Here is a 21,707-nt window from a genome sequence, read left to right on the forward strand (position 1 = left end):
TGAGTATTATTCAATTACTTTGGTATACATTGGATCCCCTCTTTCAATTCAAACTTGAAAACTTTGAACCCTTGATCCCCGTCCTCCTGCCCATGCATCGTGTGAATCATTGCCTTTAGTTTCTTTATATCCACGGATGACCAGAAAGAGGGGATGATGTACGGATTTAGGAATTATAGGATCCCTAGTTCGAGCCTTTCCACAGTATACTCAAAGATTAGATTGTATGCAGATAAGATGAATAAGTTCCTCGGTATGAGTGAATGGTCAGGAGCAACCCTAGGGTAGAGTTGGTGCCTCATTGCAAATGAACAAGTTGCTCGGTATGAGTGAATGGTGGTATGAGTGAATGGTCAACAGCAACCCTAAGGTAGAGTTGGTGCCTCATTACAAATGAACAAGTTGCTTGGTATGAGTGAAGCTCGGTATGGATGGCTCAGAAAAGCCGGTGGGTAAAATGTGATATTTACAATGGGAAAAAACTCTTCCTTTTCTCTCGGTCAATTTCATGTGAGGCTCGGTCAATTTTCCATGACATTGAACCTAAATGCAACATGGAACTACTTACCTTCTCTTTGGCATCTCTTGCATTTATGAGTATTATTCAATTGCTTTGGTATACATTGGATCCCCTTTTTCAACTCAATCTTGAAAACTTTGAACCCATGATCCCCCTCCTCCTGCCCATGCATCGTGTGAATCATTGCCTTTAGTTTCTTTATATCCACGGATGACCCGAAAGAGGGGATGATGTATGGATTTAGAAATTATAGGATCCCTAGTTCGAGCCTTTCCACAGTATACTCAAAGTTGATTCCACATCGCTGCACAACACACTCGGTGAGAGGGGTTACCCCCATTAAAACATTCATAATCATGTATTGGTCCCTCTGTGATGTGGTTCATAAATCTAGCCCATCTATTGTGTGTGTCCTACTTAAATGAGGAGTCAGACCAAGTTTTAATTGCATCCAAAACTCAGGTGGGCCCCACTTGAGTTCCGTATAAGGTTGACCGATCTTAAGAAATAAAATACAAGTCATTCTCTTGTATTATGTTCTGGAAGTAAAAGAAAGATCGGCCCGAAGCGTTCAGGGTTAAGGGAACAAAAAATAAGGAATCATTGAATATTTTGCATCCAAAAGCTAATATTAACATTTTCTATAGTGATTAGCTACATGTGTTTAAAGTTTTCAAGTTTGAGTTGAGAAGAATGTCAGGCAGCCTGATCAAACTAAAACTTAATATTTATAGTAAAAATGAAAATAAAATGGACTTTCGACCATCGATCTGATGGAATCTCACAAATCTGCTGGTTTGGTTGGCTAAATCAGCTTCTCTTAACCCAAAATCATATATGATATGTCGAAAAACTCATTTCAGTTTGCAACATACGACTGTTTTAAGGTTCTAACGGTTCTGGTCACTTCCGCCTTCCATCGGTCCTTTTTTGGTCAATCTTTTCCATGAAAGTGTCAGCAACCACCTACGATCGACCCCATGTTGCTGGAAAAGAATGAAAAGGGGCCTCGGTCGATTCCAACTCAACCCGGTCGACCCCAAGTTGCTGAAAAGGGATACTCGGTCGACCTCGGACTGCTGGTCAACAACAGTTAGTTATGGATAGATTCAGTGCATTGACTTTAAAAAATCGTATCTATTTTTTCACAATCCGATTGAGGTGATTCAAAAGTGAGATTGAAGCTTAATGAGTCTAGTTTTATAGAAAAATAAATTAAAAATAAAAATCAAACTCAAAGTATGTTAATTTTAGGACATTTTAGAAATCGTATAGAAAACTATTAGTTTCAGGCAGCTGGTACTCGTAGAATTTTAATAATTTTTTTGAAATTCTAAATGAAATAAAATTTCATTGGGCTAAATTACACATGATGATTATAAAAATAAATCAGTGACTAAAAATGCCAAAAATGTTACTGGTAATAGACCTGTCTAAGAAATGGACCAACATGGGACTGTTTACCTTCTCTTTGTCATCTCTTGCGTTTACGAGTATTATTAAATTGCTTTGGTATACAAACCTTCATGTCATTGAGCTATACTGTTGAGCTCAAGTTATAACCAAAACATAGACCACTAAATGCAATTAACTTCATTATTTTTTTTCTTTCGGCACATCCATGTAATCAAAATACCATTCTACCTCGGCTAACCAATCAAGGAAGTCTTCAAAATGCAATAAGCCATTAAAATTGAGAAGTTCAACCTTATCTTGATGGTCTCTTTTAACATGATCTAGTCATTTGTCTCCATGGGTCGACCATCACGCAATGACGCCATTGATGTCCTCATCTCTGGAACTCGACTCATTTGGGATAACTATATGATTTGCATCCGGAAGAACCCCAGTAGGACCTGGTCGACCCTGTCTTGCTGCCAGTCCAACCCGATTGACCAGGTCCACACGGGGTTGACCCCGTCTTGTTGCTCGTCCAATTGGACACGGATTAGCTACTAACAGGTTGAGTATCGAGACTCACTACTAAAGTGACATCACCAAGTTACGTGGGTCCCATCATGATGTATGTTTTGTATTTGCACCGTCCATCCATTTGAAGAGATCATTTTAGGGAATTAGCCAAGGAATAAGTTAGATCCAAAGCTCGAGTGGACCCCACCACAAAAAACAATGGAGAGAGTGACGCCAACCTTGAAAGATGGGATCCGATGAGATATAGGGCCTTCTTCTCAACTCAAACCTCACCCTAATCAATTTCATGTTTGCTATTAAGATGAAGCAACAGATGTAACACGGGCGATTATTAGTTTGCATACATCCATCGACCCAAACCTCACCCCAATCAATTTCAGCTCATCTACATACAATCTAATCTTCCTCCCATAAACTGCTCATTTATACCAATAGAAGCCCTTGAGAACATGACCCAAACCTCACTTCATGGAAGGTTAATTGACCGAACCTAACATGAAATTGACCGAGCTTTACATGAAATTGACCAAGCCCAAAATCGAAGCATATCCAAAGATCAAGTGGATCATACCACAGGAAACAATGGGGATAATGATTTCCACCGTTGAAACCTTGTTAGGCCCCACAGTGATGTTTATTTGTCATTCAGCTAGTTCATAGGATCATGTAGATATGGATGAACGGAAAACACAAATATAAGCTTGATCTAAAACTTCTATGGCCCACAAGATTTTTTTTTTTGGTTTAGGGTTTAGGGCAATTTGTTCAAATATACCTGAAGTGTATGCTTTCTTCGATGGAGGCACCATTTTTGTTCTTTATTGACAAACTAAAATGAAGAAAAAGAAGTAAGGGGTCGTTTGACACTATGGATTTGGGGGGATTTCAAATCCCTTAGTTGTTTGGTAGCATAAAGTAACTGGGGGTTTCAAATCCAAGGGGTTTCAAATCCCCTCAAAGAGGGGGTTCGAAATCCAAGGTGAGAGCTTGGATTACACATAAAATCCTTTCAATAGTTGCGTGTGTAACATATATGTCACCATACTATTATTCTATTGGGCACATGACCTGCTAATGATATCAAAAAATAATTAGATTGTCAATTACGTCACTATAATTACTTTAATATGATGATCAACACTGTCCAAACATTGTCCATGTAAATCAACGACTAAAAATCGTTGGTTAGTCTCTCAAACATGATCTTGTACTTGTGGCCCATCCAAGAGTTGAAATTTCATCATTTTTGGGCAACACATATATTTCAACGGGCTTATTACAACCATTGTATCACACATTACATTCGTCACTAATTAGAGATATTAAAGTTGATTAAGTAATTAAATTCAAACCCCTGTAAATACATCATTCATATATACTTTTGGATTAAAGTTGATTCCCAATTTAGGGTGCCAAACACAATATGAGGATTTCAAATCTAGGGGGTTTTAAATACAGGGGGTTCTGAATCCACGGGATTTCAAATCCATGCTCCCAAACAGGCCCTAATGGTTTGGTGGAAGGGTATTCTTATATGAAGAAGAGGGAAGATTTTAGAAAATGGATTTTAGTTAGATGGGTATTGCTATATGAAGAGGATAGAAGATTCTGGAAAATGGATTTTAGGTAAAGGGGTGTTGCTGTATGAAGAGGAGAGAAGATTTCAAAAAAATAGATTTTTGCATAATAGGAGAGGAGAGAAGATTACAGAAAATGGGTTTGTATTGCAGGGGTATTTTCGTTTAGAAAAAAACAATGGTTTAGTCCTGGAAAGTAAAGTTTGGGAGCATTCAGAAAAGTCAGTGGGTGAAATGTGAGATTTATAGTGGGAAAAATCTCTTTTTCTTACCCCCATAAAGTGGACTGGTAGGGTGTCTCACTGACACCATGCGAATTAACTTAGTGGGTGTTACCGTTAGCATATGACTCACCCTAGTGATATGATGTATCATTCGTTTTTTTCTAGCCTATTTTAGGACATGGTCCCAAACATTAAGCATATCTAAATCTCAAGTGGACCACACCACAAGAAATAGTGATGATTGAACCCTCACCGTTAAAAACATCTCAAGGTCCACCATAAGCAGATCCATAATGTTTATTTTTCATCCAAATGGTTGATAAGGTTAAACAAAACTAGATGAAGGGAAAATGCAAAGATTAGCTTGATCCAAAGCTTTTGTGGTCTACAAAAAGCTTTTAGTGCTTATTCACCACCTTTTCCAATGGTGTGGTCCACCAAAGATTTGTTTCTTCCTAAGTTTTGGGATAATGTCCTTAAATGTTCTTCAAAAATGAATTGGCGGTGTAGATATGAAACACATTAATCAAAGTGGGCCCCATTGGTAAGGGTAATACCCACTAAGTTGTTACCCAAGTAACAACCAATCCAACTCCTCGAGCGACAAAGGCCACGTGGGCCCATTCCAATGAATATGTGAAATTCACTCAATTCATCCCTTGTTCTGAATGACTTATAGTAGGATGTTAGCCCAAGAATGAGGCAAATCTAAATATCATGGGACTTCTTTTGCTGTATGCATCATGTGTCTGGCCCACACCTTTTTTTTCTTTCTTTTTTTCTTCCTTTCTTCTTCTTCTTCTTCTTATATATATATATATATATATATATATATATATATATATATTATTTTTATTTTATTTTTCACTCTCCTCCTCTTTCCAACCCTTATGAACTTTACTAAGTGTGCATAGAAGTATGACAACTTGTACATGCCACACGTGTAGCGTATCACATATGCGCGAGATTTAATCTATTCATCAAGTTGGTCTAATTTTATTTGGGCTTTCTTGAAACTAAAATTTGGTCCAATCCGTTATACTCTATTTTTGACTGTTTTTTAAATAGTCAATTGAAAAATGACATATGTCATTGCATGGAAAAGAAATAGCATGCAAAAGATCTTTAAATAGATTTGAAGTGTTTTTTTGCGGAAGTGTAGTTGGTGTTGAGCTGGATAATACACACCATTTGATGAAGAGACTCGACCGAGAAGTCCGATAGTTAGAAAGCGGAAAAAATGATTAAAAGAACACGAAGAAATAGAAGTATCTGGAAGACTAATATGACAATGATTCAACTACCATAATTATTGAAATAAAAGAAAAAATGTCTGAAAAGCATATAAAAAATTTATAAGTAACAAGAAGTTCACTAGAAAAAATAGTTTTATACTAATCAAACAAACTAATTAATTTATCTTTCCTTATCGTACCTCTAATTCTATTTGAAGAATATCGATAATATTTAATAGTAATATTAGTCTACGCTCTCATATTGATTTTTTTTTATATAAAAAAAAAATTAATACAAATAATTTTACTTTTAGAAAGGCATCCTGCAGTTACTCTATGATCAATTGTTTTGATTATAGTTAAGTTACAGCCCATCTTTGAAAGAAGAATCCCATCCTCCACTAATTGCCTGGTCTTTGCTTGGTCATAAACAATCGCATTCAACTCAACGCATCTGTTACCTCATGCCTTAGGTCAAAGTTGTTTGATTTGAACCCAGCGCAAAGTTGGTTTTGAAACGCCCCCAAACATTGCTGGTGACGAAAAAAAATGAAAAATCGAGAGCCAACACTATCAGCACGTGGACACCCAATATTGGAAACAGTGGTTTCAAAGCCGTATATTTGTTTTGCAAAATGTGGCCCACCTGAACAGTAAATCAACCTGATTCTTGGCTTAGGCGATCATTATCGTGTTGCCATTCTGATGGATGGATCGGATCTTAGACCTATTGTGCCATGCAAGCGCATGTGTGGCGTTTGCACAAGCTTTATTACCTGCGCGTGTGGCCTCAGCAAAACTCGTAATATAAAGTCAGGGAATGTTAATTATGTTATTTCCACCCCCATAATTGATATTTCCCTCCTTGAAGGGACTATCTGGTCATTTTCAAGGACAGTTCAATGGTCTTGATCACGCCATGGGCCCACATGTACGAATCTTGTCCCATTCCCTTCTCAATACTTATTATTGTGTAGATTTGCAGTTACAAAATTAAATTTTTTGGGGTGGAGCTAACAACTTTGGGGGCGGGAAATATCAGTTCCTTGAATCACGAGACATGTCACGTGCTAAATAGTCTCTTAATGCGAGGAGATTCGATAAAGTGGCATGTGTCCCACTTGATGCGGGAGCCCCCACATGGTCCATGTTACCCTCCCAAAACCATCCATGTGCGCATGACTACAAAGATTTGGTACTCCTCCATTACTTCTAGTGTACCACGTCTCCACCATGCCGTTTCTGCACGTGTGGCATATGTGAAACAGATCGGAGCTGTTCACTTAGTAGGTATATTGGTGAGTGGGCCATGATCCGAAAATCACACTGTTTGGATTATGCTAATCCTCTCGTCCCCAACAGTTGGCATTTGGTGAGAAAAAGATCAATCATCAAGTGGTTAGGATACTCTGATGTGGAAGAGTCTTGGTTGTGTTGATGGGACTGGTGGGATGTACGGTTTAGATCACGTACATGTGTGAAAAGTATATGATTCATGATGCAGTGGCACGAAAATTCCCTACCTCCTCATGTATTGTATCTACGCACACGTGTGCGCATAGACGCGAGTAGAATAAACGCGAGTATTATTATGACTCAGGAGAGATGATAGCGCAAGAAATCCGGTGGTTGGCATTGGCAGGTGCTGGACGGTCACCGAACCTGGTCCTGTCCCAGCTTTTCCAAATTCCCTTCTCTCTCTATCGAAATTTTATAAGGTAATCCAGACCGTCCAGATCAGTGATCCAACTATAGATGGAGCATAATAAAGTTACACTGAGAAGATGCTATCTGATTTTGTCACTTCGAATTTGCACCACTCATTATTTTACTTTAAACCGTCCATTTGATAGCCATTATTTGGATGGCTAAGATTGCTTGATGAGTGTGATTTTAGACATGCTCTATCCAAAATGGGACCCACAATTTGGATGGTCTGGATAGCTATTACTCAATGTCAAACGTGAGGTTGACAAGTCACCAGCATTTTTTACATGGTGCAAAACTAACACACGAGTCTAAGCTTAAGTGTAATTACATGGCATTGATATATAGTATCCTCATGCATATAATTTATATATTGGGACCTTGATTTGGCAATCCAGACCGTTCTTATGATGGGCCTGTCTATCGATGAAGTATTCCTCAAATATTTTTATCATCAGATGATTTTATCCATCTGATACATGACTATTTTAATGGGCCGTTGATATGTCTCTTTGCTAACATTTATTTGTAGTTAACTAACCCAACGGTTATAATTGCCTAATCTGGGAGACCTATAAGGCATCATCTATCCACAGCAGCTTCCATGAGATCAACGATCAGGATCTCCAAGCCCTGGGCCTATATAAACAAACTGGCACATCAGAACCGTATAATCATTTTAATGCACCAGCACCTTTTAATTCCTCCCAACCAAACCCGACCGACAGTCCCATCATCTCTGTATCTACAAAGAGAGGAAGGATTACATGGTGCATGATACCTGCCCATCTTGGGACAGTACTCATGGTCTCTCATAACTGACAAGTGGAGCCGTGCTTCAATAATCCAGACCATTGGATTGTTGGGTCCCAACATGGATGGACTGTGCTCAAAAATTCTAATCAACAGAAAGATCTCAACCATTTAATTATGGCCTGAAGATTGACGGTCAAGGAAATAAATACAACAACGGTCATAAAATATGTAGCCTGGATCTTCCAATCTGGGTAGTTTTTGGGGTATACTACACCCACGGTAAGCCTCAAAAAACCAATGTTCTGGATTACATAACCATGGACCCCACTTATAATAACTGTAAAACCGTGAATAATGTAGAAAGATGTGGGCCCCACATAAATATTCATTCCATGTGATATTTTGTCATTTGAGGTCCATCAATTAGAACCATCCACTTACATCTCCCATTCTTACACCCTCATTAAAATGGGGACCAAAACCATCTTCCCAACATTAATGAAATAACATAAGTATTTAAATGGCCCACCTTCCCTCCTTACCTTTTAACAAACTCTTCTCTATTACCAAGCAAAGCACTTTGATTTTTGCAGCTTTCTCTTTTCCAACATTCTTTCTTTCTTCCTTCCTTCATCTTGATTTTCTAGTCTTTGGCTTTCTTGTTTGGTGGTCCACCTAAAATGGGCTGCTCTCAAAGCACTACAATTGATGAAGATAAATGCAAAAACTTCAAAAATGAGGCAAAAAACTATGCGAATTCTTCTTTAATCAGCAATCGGAGCGTTCTTGTTCGATCCACATGTGGAAAAATGAAATGGGGTGTGATTTTGATGATCTTCTCGGGCCGACGAAGGAGTGGTTCATGTCAAAGGGATGAAGATGATTGGTTGCTCGCTAATTTGGACACAAAATTCAAAGGCGACATCGAGACCGTCGATCCACAATCGGTCCACTCATCGTTTCGGTTCAGCTTCAGCTCACAACTCGAACTTGATTCGTCGAGCTCGAACTCTTCTTCGGGGGCGACGGTCCTCTTGATGAATTTAGAGGAGGGGCCGCCCGATGAAATGGCCCGATCACGATCTATAGGCTTGAAAATGCAAAGGGTGGAGTCCTTAGAGCGAACCATTTCCTCAGTCACAGCCACTTTGGTTAGGTTCAATTATAATGAGATCAGGTCTGCTACTAACAGCTTCTCTAAAGGTTAGTTTGTCTCATTAAATTACAGTTGTCCAATTTTTATCCAACAATTATCAAATCAAACCCTACACATATGTACATTGTCAATTATAATTCGATCGGGCCTAATCCTATCTTGAACGTGTATCCAAATTTCCAACATTCATCTCTTAAAGTCATGAAATCATTTATCAAAAAACATTCAAAAATATTTTGAAAAGTCTTTTTAAATTTTAGATACCAGTTATTTATTTTTAATTCATGCGTTACTTTATTATAGATGAATTGGCTTTATTGTGTGATTTTTCATGCAAACTTATGTATTGGGTAGACCTTATTTATTTATTTTGTGATGGATAGGAAGGGTATTGGGAAGAGGCGCCCTAAGTTGTGTATTCAAAGGGAGATTAGGGTTTGGCCGAACGGTTGCGATTAAGCGATTGGACAACGAAGACAAGGAATCGCCGAAGGCATTTTGTAGGGAATTGATGATCGCGAACTCTCTCGATCATAGGAATGTGGTCCCTTTGATAGGATTTTGCATTGATCAAGTGGGCCTTTTCTTAGTTTATAAGTACATCTCCGGTGGGAGTTTAGAGCGCCTTTTGCACGGTGAGGATCTTTCTATTTGAATCAGTTTGGGTCCATTTTGAATGAATTTTGAGATAATTGAAAGTTAACTAACAAGTTTCACATTGTTAAGTAGGACCTACTAAAACGCTCTAGATTAAAATTTTCATTATTTTTTTTTATCATATACACAGTAGCCTAATTTTTATGACCGGCCATGTTCATGTGGGCCCCACCTGATGAATGTAATGGAAATTGCATAATGGGCCATGACAAAATGACCGTTGATCGTCTTTGTACTGATCTCCTTAGTGATTGTCTATGTAAGTAATGGATTGGCTGATTTTTGGAATGTTTGATGAAAAGATAAGAAGAGAGGAGGAAAGAACTCCACGCTTTCATGGCCCACCAGATATAAGATCGCGATTGGAGTGGCTCAGGCAGTGGGCTATCTACATTATGGGACGGAGAAATGCGTGATTCACAGAGACATCAAACCGTCAAATATCCTCCTATCTTCCAAGATGACACCAAAGGTTAGATCGGATTTCATTTAATGTGCCTCAAGATCCAACGGCTGAGAAAGTGTTGTGCACTGTAATTCGGTAGACATGCTTCACACTATCCAATTAAAAGATCTGAACCGTCCGTTAGGTGCATTAGAGAAATCAGAGGATATGATGTGAAAATATCTCGCTGATCAAATGATCCAATCCATCTATAAGTTGTTCTTTGTTTTATAATCATCCCTTTTCCAAAGCCATGGATGGGATGGTTAGGATGGTCGAGTAACGATGATTTGTTTGGAGATATATTGATCCACGGTAAACCCGCAACAAATATACGGCTCAAATTATTGAGTGGAACTATATCTCAATAAATGATCTTAACCGTCCGTTTATAACTAGATCAGGGTGATGTTTGCATCTTAGGCCATGAAACCTTTGTTGAAGTTAATGGACGGTCCGGATTGATCATTTCTATTTACAGATATTTAATCTAACCATATTAAGATGTTTGCAGCTATGTGACTTTGGATTAGCAACATGGACTCCTTCAACTTCGGTCCCTTTCCTCTGCAAGACTGTCAAAGGGACATTTGGGTAATTTCCTCTGAACTTTTTTGTATAGACAACTGTGTGAGTTTGCCACACTTTAGGGAGAGTTAGCTAGTGGTACTTCGTACCATACGTGCGGGTTAATCCAGGCCAACCAAATGGTATAGGTCCCGTGGTGAATGAGCATACCCAAAAGAATTACATTGATCCGATGATCCTTGCCGTCCAGTTGGTGGCCATCAACAGGAGAAATTAGACGGCTGTTATCATCTTACCAGTGTGATAATGGTTTCATCCACAAACGCAGCCTGATGTAAATGAATACCACTTGCACAATAAATGTGGTGCTGACCCATTCAACGCGAGAATGGATTAGGTGTTACCTGCGTAATACCATAGTGGGTGTTTCCCGGACTATGGGGCCCACCTTAATGTATATGTTATATATCCATGCTGTCCATCTGTTTTTTCAGACTATTTTAGGGCATGGTCGAAACAGATCAAAATCTTAAGTGGACCACACCATAGGAAATAGTGGTAATTGTACTACCACCATTAAAAACTTCCTAAGGACCTATGCGGTGTAGTCACCTATAGATTTGTATCTGCTTCATTTTTGGGGCCATTGGTATATATCCATGCTGTCCATCAATTTTTTCAGCTCATTTTAGGACAAAATCATAAAAATTAAGCAGATCAAAATCTAAAGTGGACCACACCATAGGAAACCGTGGTCATTGAACAACCACCATTAAAAACTTCTCAGGGCCCACTGTAATATTTAATTTTCATCCAATATGTTGATAATTTCATACATACCTCGATGAAAGGAAAACATAAATATCATCTTGATCTAAAGCTTTTGTGGCCCACAAGAAGTTTTTAATGGTAAATGACAACTTTTTCCCCTGATGTACTCTACTTGATATTTGTATTTACTTCAATTTTCGGTCCATTACCTAAAATGATCTTTTAAAACTTATGGACGGCATGGATATAAAACAAATACATCAAGGTGGGCCTCACGGTCTATGAAACAGCCACGTGTTACCCAGGTAACAACGGATCCGCTCCCCGAAACTCACGACGTGTTTATGTCGTGTTCTGTAGACCGCAAGAGCACCGATTATGTGGTCCCATGGGCTTCCAATAGCGTATGGGAGGTGGGTCCCACAATTCCCACAAATGGGAACATGGGCACTAATCAATCTCGTAGTCCTCATGACTACTGAGTTCCTTGTACATTTTTTTAAAATAAAGATTTTCTAATATTTATCTGAATTTAAATGTACATATGTAGGTACTTGGCACCTGAGTACTTTCAACATGGGAAAGTATCCGATAGAACGGATGTGTACGCATTTGGTGTGGTCCTCCTTGAGCTAATCAGCGGCAGGAAGCCAATCGAGACAAAAAGGACCCACGGAGATGAGAATCTGGTCTCTTGGGTACGTGTCCTTTCTTTAATTATCTCTACTTTCATGATCCAAATGCCTGGACATATCCACTGTACACGTGGCACACATGTATCTCTATCAACACCGTTCAAATTGTGGGGCCAAATGCAGATGGTTCGTATGAGAAAAATCGTACTGCAGGACCGTTGATTTTAAATTTTCCATGGCAGCCATCAAATCAACGGTTCAAAATATAGAGCAGTCCAAACTGTGTGAACAAAGCTCTATTTGTCAATCTGATCAGAGGCCCACGAATTGAACGGCTTCTGTTAAGGTCTGCACGCACATCCATACTCTTCTAATGTATGAACCTTCACAAGCATATATTTCTTTTAAAAAATAATTAAAAAAAAATAAAAATTCTATCATAGTCTAACAACTTGGCTTTATTCCATTAGCATGCAGATGTTTGTCAAAAAAGAATCATTGACAATCTTTTGAACGTTGGTGGTCCACTCTCTAACAAGCATATGTAATCCAATAAAATAATGCCATGTCTTAGTCTTATTGAATTTGGTGTTATCCAAAAAATACCTAATCCACTCCCTCATAAGGCCGGCCCACAGCTTTTTTGGAAGCTTGTTTTGGACAGCACATCTAACCAACATGGCCCACCTGATGGTGGTTTTTGTACTTGGCATTGTTCGAAAACCTGAAAAATTGTCTCGACTTGATTGGTTTGCTTGGCTTCATGATGATTTGGACGATTCTTTACTTGAATAGATTCTCTATTCAATAATTTAATTATGGGTTTCACTAGTGTCCTTTAATTAAAAAAAAATAAAATTGATATACAAGTGACCTATTGTTATCCAAACTGTTCATTTATTTACCTGACTAAAAGCTAGCCATAATGCAAAATCATGCCAATCAAGTGATTCTAAGCACCTGATCAATAACATGAAATGCACAATTAAGATTGGCTGATGAAATAAAATAAGTCCAATCATCATATTGAAATATCTAGTTGACATATTACACTTTCTATTTCTCAGGAATCTAAAGTAACACTTTGATTCGATGATTTTAACCTTGTGATTTATAATTCTTAAATGACATATGGTTAAAACAAATTAGCCGCATTTAAAATGTCAATCAATCGATTGGTAGAATTCTTATACCATGGCTTGCTCCTAATTGTATAAATGAATGAACAATTTTCATTCAGTTTGACAATAAGCCACCTTGTATGTTGCTTATAACGTTTGGTGGCCATGCTAACTTCATGTTAGCAAAATTCTTAGAATTATAATTCTTAATTAGTTATAAATTTAAATTAATTTATTATACAAAAAATAAATAAAAATTCTTTAATAAAAACGGAAGTACTTGGACCGTAAGTTGCTTAAATTATTTATGCCATAAGTAGTTTATTTTAATTTTTACTAATTAAGAAAATATCTATGTTTGGTAAACAACGAAATTATCATCTTTTCATCTCTTTCAGCTCTATGTGCCTCTCTTAAGCTACTTATGAAAATTATAAAAAGCTAAAAAACAATTAACTAAAGTAATTAAAAACCTTTAAGTAAAAAAGTTACTTATAAATAATCATAAACCAAACATAATTATCAGAAATAAGTTACTTATCTACTGCAGTTAGTATATAGAAAAAGTAACTTATTTGGTGTATCCAAACGAGCCCTATGTGACATTTTCCCTCTTCCAAAGGTGCACATTTTGTATCCCATGCAAGTGAGAGGGTATGATCTGACCCGTTGAGAAGTCATGCTCACGAGCTAGTTTTGCAATAGATGGGTGAAAACCCGTTGAGTTGACTCAGCCCAGTTTACATGGCCAAGTTTCAAGTCAACCAAGCAAGTTTTTTTAGAACAATGTGGGAGACTGAGTTTTTTAGAATGTGGGGTCCACCTCATAGTGTATAGGCCATCAAACCCATTCATCAGGAGAACCCAACCAGGATGAAGGCACAGACCAAAGGTATGCCCTTGAAGAACTCTGGTAGGCCAAACCATGTGAATATATAGGTATTAGGCGTGATTTTACATTGCTCCTGGTCGTGTCCTATCTGAGTTTTGGATCAGTATTATAATTTGGATGTACGGTGAAAAATAAGAGGATCAAACAATTCATGGTTCAGATTACACAGATACATCACGGGTGGACCCCACACAGCTCAAACCTTGAATAGAACAAGTAAATTGGCTCGAGTCATGCCGAGTTGACCCAGTTGAGCTTGATGAATTCACCTATTTAGTGAATCGGTCCAAGTCATGTCTAGTCAACTGAGTCGATGAGCTGGCTTGAAGATTCTTGCCGAGTCAGATCCGAGTCGGGCTCCTCAGCTAGCTTTGCAGTGATTGTGCCCAATTTCTGGTCGAATTGAGTTGACTCAGCCAATTTCCAAGTAGAGTCACCAAACACCACTCATATGCTAACACGGTCCTAGCCAGCATTGACCCCTAATCCAACCCTGTTCGAGTGATTGGTTGACGGGAATCTTATCAATACATGACTAACAACAAAACTTACATGTCAACCGTCGGATGTGATGGGCGCCACAAGGTAAGAGGGCCAAAATCCTGTGATGTCATTCCATGAATAATTCTCTTTTAATATTGGAATACTAAACTCTTGCATATTTACACGTGTTTAGACTTTATAGCATTCAAATATTAGTGTACCCTAATATCTATTGAGCATTCAAATATTCTGTTATTTGATACTCTGGCTGCGTATGATGATTATACTCAGCCACTTATAAATTGCACACGTGACCCATATTGACTCAAATTAAACTTATTAAAATTTTGAACTAACTGCTACTAAGTCACACTCATCTTACATGATGTGTGCCTAAAATTCAAATCTTCTGCTAGATGAGTTATCTTAGGGGCGCAGAAGTCAGTCTAATTAAAAAAATTAAGTAGGCCATAGTAAAATGGGAGGGAATTCTCACTCTTGATTTTCATCCAAGTCTACTCTAATAACAGAACTATGTGAATTTTTGAATAAACCTTCATCCAAACTAAATGAAAAAGGACCGTGCGGCCTAAATTGCATATACACATCATGTGGTTTGGTTCTTATGAAAAAAAAATTACTAGGAGAATCTCTCTCTCTCTCTCTCTCTCTCTGTGGTGCGCACGAGTTCTTATGGACTTCTGTGAAAACTTTTTGAGAACTTATTTATGGTGATATGAATTCAAAATTTGAACTGTCCACCTGGTCTAGCACCCCGTGAAATCTTTAACATCTAATTTTTACCCTGATTCAAAACTTTGGTGAATAATTTTTTATGGCCCTCCAAAGTTTTGGATTAAGTTAAAAGTTGGGCACTAAAAATTTAATAGAGTGCTACATAGGTGGATGGTTTAAATTTTATACTTGTATTACTATAAATGAGTTCTCAAAAAGTTTTCACCAGAATCCAGATGTACCAGTGGCCGCCAAGCATTCCTTGCATGTATGTGTGTGTGTCTATATATATATATATATATATATATATATATATATATATATATATATATATATATATATATATATAGGCTATGATGTAGGAAGCGTTTGATCATTGGTCTTATGGATGTTCAAGATAACCAAAAAAGATCCAATCAAAAAATTGATCCATCTATCAGTTATGGCCTATCATAGATTGCTTATGATTCTAATGAATCACTTCTGTTAGGCAATTGTAACCATCCCACTCATAGCTTCGAAAATGGATGGCCATAGGAAATAAGATCAAATCGAGGTTGGATTGGATCATTTGATTGGTGAGATTATTGTTTCATTGGTAGGCTATGAGACGTGTTATGGACTCAATGGACGGTTCAGATTGTTCAAACGAACTGTCCAAGTGAACTGATGCAACTAGGATTATCACTTATAGTTTACTGAGAGCGGTGGAACATTTCTTATTAAAATATAATAAAATAAAATAAGGGTTTCACATCTCAGACAAGACAAGAATAGGAATGCTTACCTATTTTCTTATTTAATACTCTAGCAGATGACGATGGTTCATACGCATCCACTCACGCTTTGAGAGAGAGTATCGAAATTAAAGGTCCAATGTACAGGTTTACTACAATACGTTTGGATATATCAATGTAGGATTACATCCGTTGGATCTGGGCTCATGTTACCCCATCCATAGCCTTGGTGCATGCTGCTGAATTTTGATCCATACTCTCACATGATGGGAAACATCGGTTACACGGTCTGGATTAATTTAAGGGCCCCACTTTGGACGGGATAAATTGAAAAGAAGAAGAAAAGAAAATAAAAAAAACTCTCTAAGAAGAGGTTCCTAGACCTTCGATCAGTGGCCTGTATATATGGACGGTTAATAGGAAGACACAAGAACAGTACAGGAAGAGTGGCCAAGCTTTGAGGGCTAGGATCTTCACAGTTTCTGTTTATCCACATCTGAGATGGCTAAATGAGATTAACAACGGTCCAGATTAACCATTGGCCAGAATTGACACTACTACGATGTGTGTACATCAGTACCTAGACAGTGTTACAATTGGGCCGTGGTGGGCCTGGATGGGCTGAAACACCTGGCCGGCCCCATCCAAAGAACCTGAGTCCACATCCAGACCAGGTCCTGAGCTAAAGAAGCAGGTGTTGGGCTGGACCCACTAGTCAGATACTAACCCAACATAGTTTAGAAGTGGTCCACGCCGGTCTACTTTCTTAGCCCATTTCAGACAAATTACCTCTCTGGCCTAAAACTCAGTTCCCATTAGATATGATTGGATCTGATGCTTAAGACTCAGTTATTCCAACTCAATTAGTATCAATTACTAGTGAAAATTCAATTTCTTTTATAATCATATCTAAAAAAAAATCATTCATTTTTGTAGGCAAAACCGTTTTTGATGGGTGACGAACCAGCGACTGATTTGCTCGATCCTCAGCTTAAGCGTGGGTCCTACAATAAAGCCCAAGTGGTTCAAATGGCTAGAGCTGCAGCTGCTTGTTTGAACACAGACGAATCCGATCGGCCAACCATTGATCAAGTCATTGCGATACTGCGAGGCGACGAGCATTCTACCACACGCAAGCCCAATTTAGTCACCAACGGATATGGCGGCCATTATCCTCGATTGCATGATGCACAAACAAAGTGTGAAATGAACAGTCACTTAGAGTTGGCCATGATGGGAGTCATGGATATTAACGTTGTTGATGACAAATATCCAAGAATCTAATGGTTTGGATTTATTGGTTTCAAGCAATTTTTCTATAATGCTTATAGAGAGAGGCATAATTTGAGAGGTAGAATATTGTACATAGAAAGGCCTAATGACTGATTTGGTTGGGAGGGTTTGTTCGAAGAAGTAAAACAAAGTAATAAGAATGCTATCTAATGGGTGTGATGACATTTTATATTTAGGTTGAGAAATGCTAAGAAAGGTGGCTTAATCTACCCACCCAACCATGTAACGTACATCATATTGGATCCGAGTTCTATAATGTTAGATAATGTACTTAAGGTATGATTCCCCTTGTTATACATTACATGTATTTGCATTCATGAAAGTACCTCATCATGATAATAAAATCAACTATACTATAATTTTTATTCCATTTAATCATAAAAGTTCAACTAATCATTTAATGTTCACACAGGTGGAAGCTTATTATAATAATCTAAATTTGCAGTATAAAATGTATATAAAATTAAACTAAAATAGGAGTATTAGCGACGTAATCCCACATCACTCATAATAGTCTTTTGTAAGTAGATGATTACACATATTTTCAACCTGTGCATCATCTGCATCATCTATATGGTTAGAGATGGTCAACGCCCTACTCATAGTAATGGTTATTCTTCAAGATTAACAACAATTCAAGTAATTTATCATAGTGAGACAATATAAATGTTTCGATACATCTCAAATTCTACCACTACAAGTGGTACCATTATGCGTTTTACATGAATGCATACTTAGCATAGTATGTGTGGCTCATCATAAATAGTGACCATCACATCGTGGAATTCAATTCATAAAAGTCTGGCTCGCATTGCATCTCATAACTACAGAGATTTGTCGGCGTGTCTAGCACTACCGTGAATTTATGTAGGGCTGTACATCGAGCCGAATCGAGTCGAGGTAGGCCAAGCTCGGCTTGACTCGTCCGTGCTCTCCTCGAGCTTAACATTGGAGCTTGGCTTATTTGCCAAAGCTTTTGAGGGGAGTTAGTGGATCGAGTCGAGTCGAACTTACCTTGAGTTAAGTCGAGCCTCTTCCCAAGTCACTTTATGATATTTTTTGCTACAAAATACAAATTAAAAATCAACAATATTAAGTCCCAAATGTCCCACATGCCACAATACTAAGACAAAAAAAAAGTGTCACATATTTTATCTAGATACCACAAGTTAGTCCACAACATTAAATCCAAAAATGAAAATATATTACAAAATATAAAAGCTTAAACAAAATTTTAAAAGTTTATATTCCTTCATGCAATGTTATGTGAATTCTCATCTTCACTTCCATTTTCATCCTCATACCTCTCCAAATTGGATGCAACCAATGTTATGTACATATCGGTGCTTCAACTGTTTTCGAGAGGAGTGAGATTCGATACTTGCTAACATCTCTGCTCTCTATGCTAAAAGTTGATTCTGATGGTATAGACGAAATTGGAATTGACAATGTCTCATGCCATTAACGAAAATCTAGGGTATTCACGAGCTCTCGACTTCTACCACAAAAAACATCAAAATCATCTTCTTGTAACCTTATGACAGGCTCCTTTAGATACTTCTCCACTTATGATTTAGTTTTATGCATCTCTGTTTCTTTTTCGTCTAAAAAAGATATAAAGTCACGAAGTCACTTTCCTCGAGTAGAAGTATTATCTGTAGATTGAGGAGTAACTATTATACTGGATGTTGAGGCTAAAGTACTATCATATGAAGTGAACAGCTCTTCAACTGCAACATAAATAATAACGGTCTCTGTTAAAACTCTTTCAGAATTGGAATAAAGTGATCTAAAAACATACCTAACCATTATCATCTTGTACCGTGGATCTATAATAACTGCAATGGCCATTAACAAATGGTAATTAGCCTAATACTTATCAAATTTTATCAACATTCTTAGAGCTATCGCTTGTAAAAAATTCAAACCCTCATCAAAATACTTTTTTAGCGTGTTCATAATGAAAATAATTTTTAAAAGAAATTGATTTGCTATAGGATACTTATTCCCAGAAATCCTCATGCAGTCGTAAGAAAATTTTGAGAAACTTATGAACATGTTCATTTTTCGTCCAATTTTTGTCACTAGGCACGTATGTATACATTTTATCACGCACCTCAAGTTCAGGAAATGCAACTTTAAATTTTAAAGCTGTATCCAACATTTCATAAGTTGAATTCCAGCGCATGCAAACATCCAACTTCAACTGCTTTTTAAATTTTAAATCCAAACGTTGGATTGTATTATTCCACGTACTTAGTTTTGAAGGTAACTCCCTTATATATTTAAGGTTATCTCGTGTGTTGGCGATTATGGAGTCAATTGCTTTAAGCCCTTCTTGTATAATCAAGTTCAGTATGTGAGCACAACATTTAACTTGAAATATTTTACCCTCAAAGAATAAATTTCTAACTGCCTTGAATTGACTATATAAAAAAGAAACCAAAGTATCATTGAAAGAGCCATTATCTAAAGTTCTTAAAGAGATTTTTTTTTGATGGCTCACTCAACAAGACAATTGTAAATGTAGTCTGACATTACAACATTAATATGAGGAAGAGGAACGGAACAGAAGTTTATAATCTTTTTGGTAGTTTCTAATTTGCATAAATGAAGTGTGCAGTTAATGACATATATCCATTTCTTTGATTCGATGTCGTCCACATATCCGAAGTCAAGCTATTCTTGATATGGATGTTAAAAGAGCTTTCAAGTTTGCTTTCTCAATCACATATATCTTTATGCACTCTCTTTTCACAGTAATGTGAGAGACTTTCTCACATTTGGAATTAAGGAATTTACAAAATTTCATAAAAACTTTACTTTCTACCATGTTAAACGGCTTTTCATTAACTATCATCAATCTTCCATACCACTCTTTCAACTTTTTCAGATCATACTTATAAGTGGAGAGTGTAGCCTGAGAGTCGTTATTTTTAGAAGCGATAAATGAAAGTAGCTGCTGGACCACCCGTTGATGTTCTTGATTTCTTCATACATTTATTAAAATGCCTTTGATAATGAGTTATAAAACAACCAAAATGCTTGTTGTAAAGGGTTTTACAATACTTACATCTAATCTTAGGGCCCGTTTGGATGAGAGTATTAGGATGGAGTACGTTGCAGTGGGTTGGAGTGCACAGAAAATGAAGATGAGTACAGTCGCTGATGTGTTTGGAGTTGCAAGGGATTGAAGGCCGATGGGATTCACCAGCAATCCAGCTGGATTCGGCAGCCGAATTGGATTTCTACTGCTGGATTCGGCAGCCGGATTGGATTTCTCCAACTGGATTCGGCACAGCGCTTGGTCATCTCGTTTCTCTCTCTCTCTCTCTCTCTCTCTCTCTCTCTCTCTTCGGATTGCGACTCGAGCCCAATCCCAATCCCTTCCGTAGTCGTCCGTACGGTCAGAGAGAGATGGGATTAAAGACAGTAAGGTCCCGAGAGTGGTGGTGGAGGTAATTTTCGCGCCCTTTCTTCTCCATTCATCCTGGCCATTACATCAAGCAATGCCTGTAATGCTTGTAGCAAAGGTACGATTTCTCCCTTTCTACGGCATTGAAAGCTCTTCGACGCCATGAAACCCTACATGCATGTCATCCCACCTCGCTGTTGCAAGGCCTACGTCTTGCGTCATGCATGTATTGTTGGATACGGTTATGCTGTGAGTTTCATTACCATTGTTTGAGTTCAATAATCTATGTGAAATAAACACGATAATGGGATGTCACAGAGGTGGTGGTTTCTGGATTTTAGGGATTTTACATTTTTTTCTGATTTTTTTCTTTTCAAATATATAGAAATTGAGGGTTTATGGATTTTCAGGGTGCCTCTCTGATTATTTACAATTGGATTTTCTTGCCTCTCTGATTAATGCGTTTGGCCTTGAAACGACGCCGTTGCAGTAGATGGTTTTGATTTTCATAATGTTTTTGGGAAATGATAATTGGATTTTGGGGGTATTGTGATATATGATTTCTGCTTATTTGTGAATACGAAAATTAGGGGTTTCTGGATTATTGGATTCTCTGTTAAGTTTCAGAATGGATTTTGACATCCATCACGCTGTGTTTGGACATCAGAGACGCCGTCGCAGTACATAGTTTCCATTTTCTGGATTTTTTTTTCTAAAGTGGAACTCATGAATTTGATTTTCTGCTACCATTGTTGTTGTTTAAATATTCTTTTCAGTTAGTTCGTTTGATTTTGGAACGCTTTGTGTGTTGTATTTAATGCTATGAAGTTGGTTCTGTCATCTTGGTGGCGAGATTGAGTTGTTTCCTCAACTGGGTCTTCACTATTT

The 21,707-nt window shown here is 37.7% G+C and overlaps 1 protein-coding gene across 1 annotated transcript; it reads left to right on the forward strand.

The window, feature by feature from the left end:
- The first annotated feature begins 8,476 nt into the window (after window positions 1-8,476).
- LOC131251473 (probable serine/threonine-protein kinase PBL21) lies at window positions 8,477-17,566 on the forward strand. Its single transcript, XM_058252194.1, has 6 exons — window positions 8,477-9,154; window positions 9,491-9,742; window positions 10,067-10,236; window positions 10,724-10,803; window positions 12,059-12,206; window positions 17,048-17,566. The coding sequence occupies exons 1-6, from the start codon at window positions 8,632-8,634 to the stop codon at window positions 17,393-17,395; spliced, it is 1,521 nt and encodes a 506-aa protein (XP_058108177.1). The 5' UTR covers window positions 8,477-8,631; the 3' UTR covers window positions 17,396-17,566.
- Window positions 17,567-21,707: the final 4,141 nt, after the last annotated feature.

The sequence above is a fragment of the Magnolia sinica genome, chromosome 7 (assembly GCF_029962835.1).
Source record: "Magnolia sinica isolate HGM2019 chromosome 7, MsV1, whole genome shotgun sequence".
NCBI lineage: Eukaryota > Viridiplantae > Streptophyta > Magnoliopsida > Magnoliales > Magnoliaceae > Magnolia > Magnolia sinica.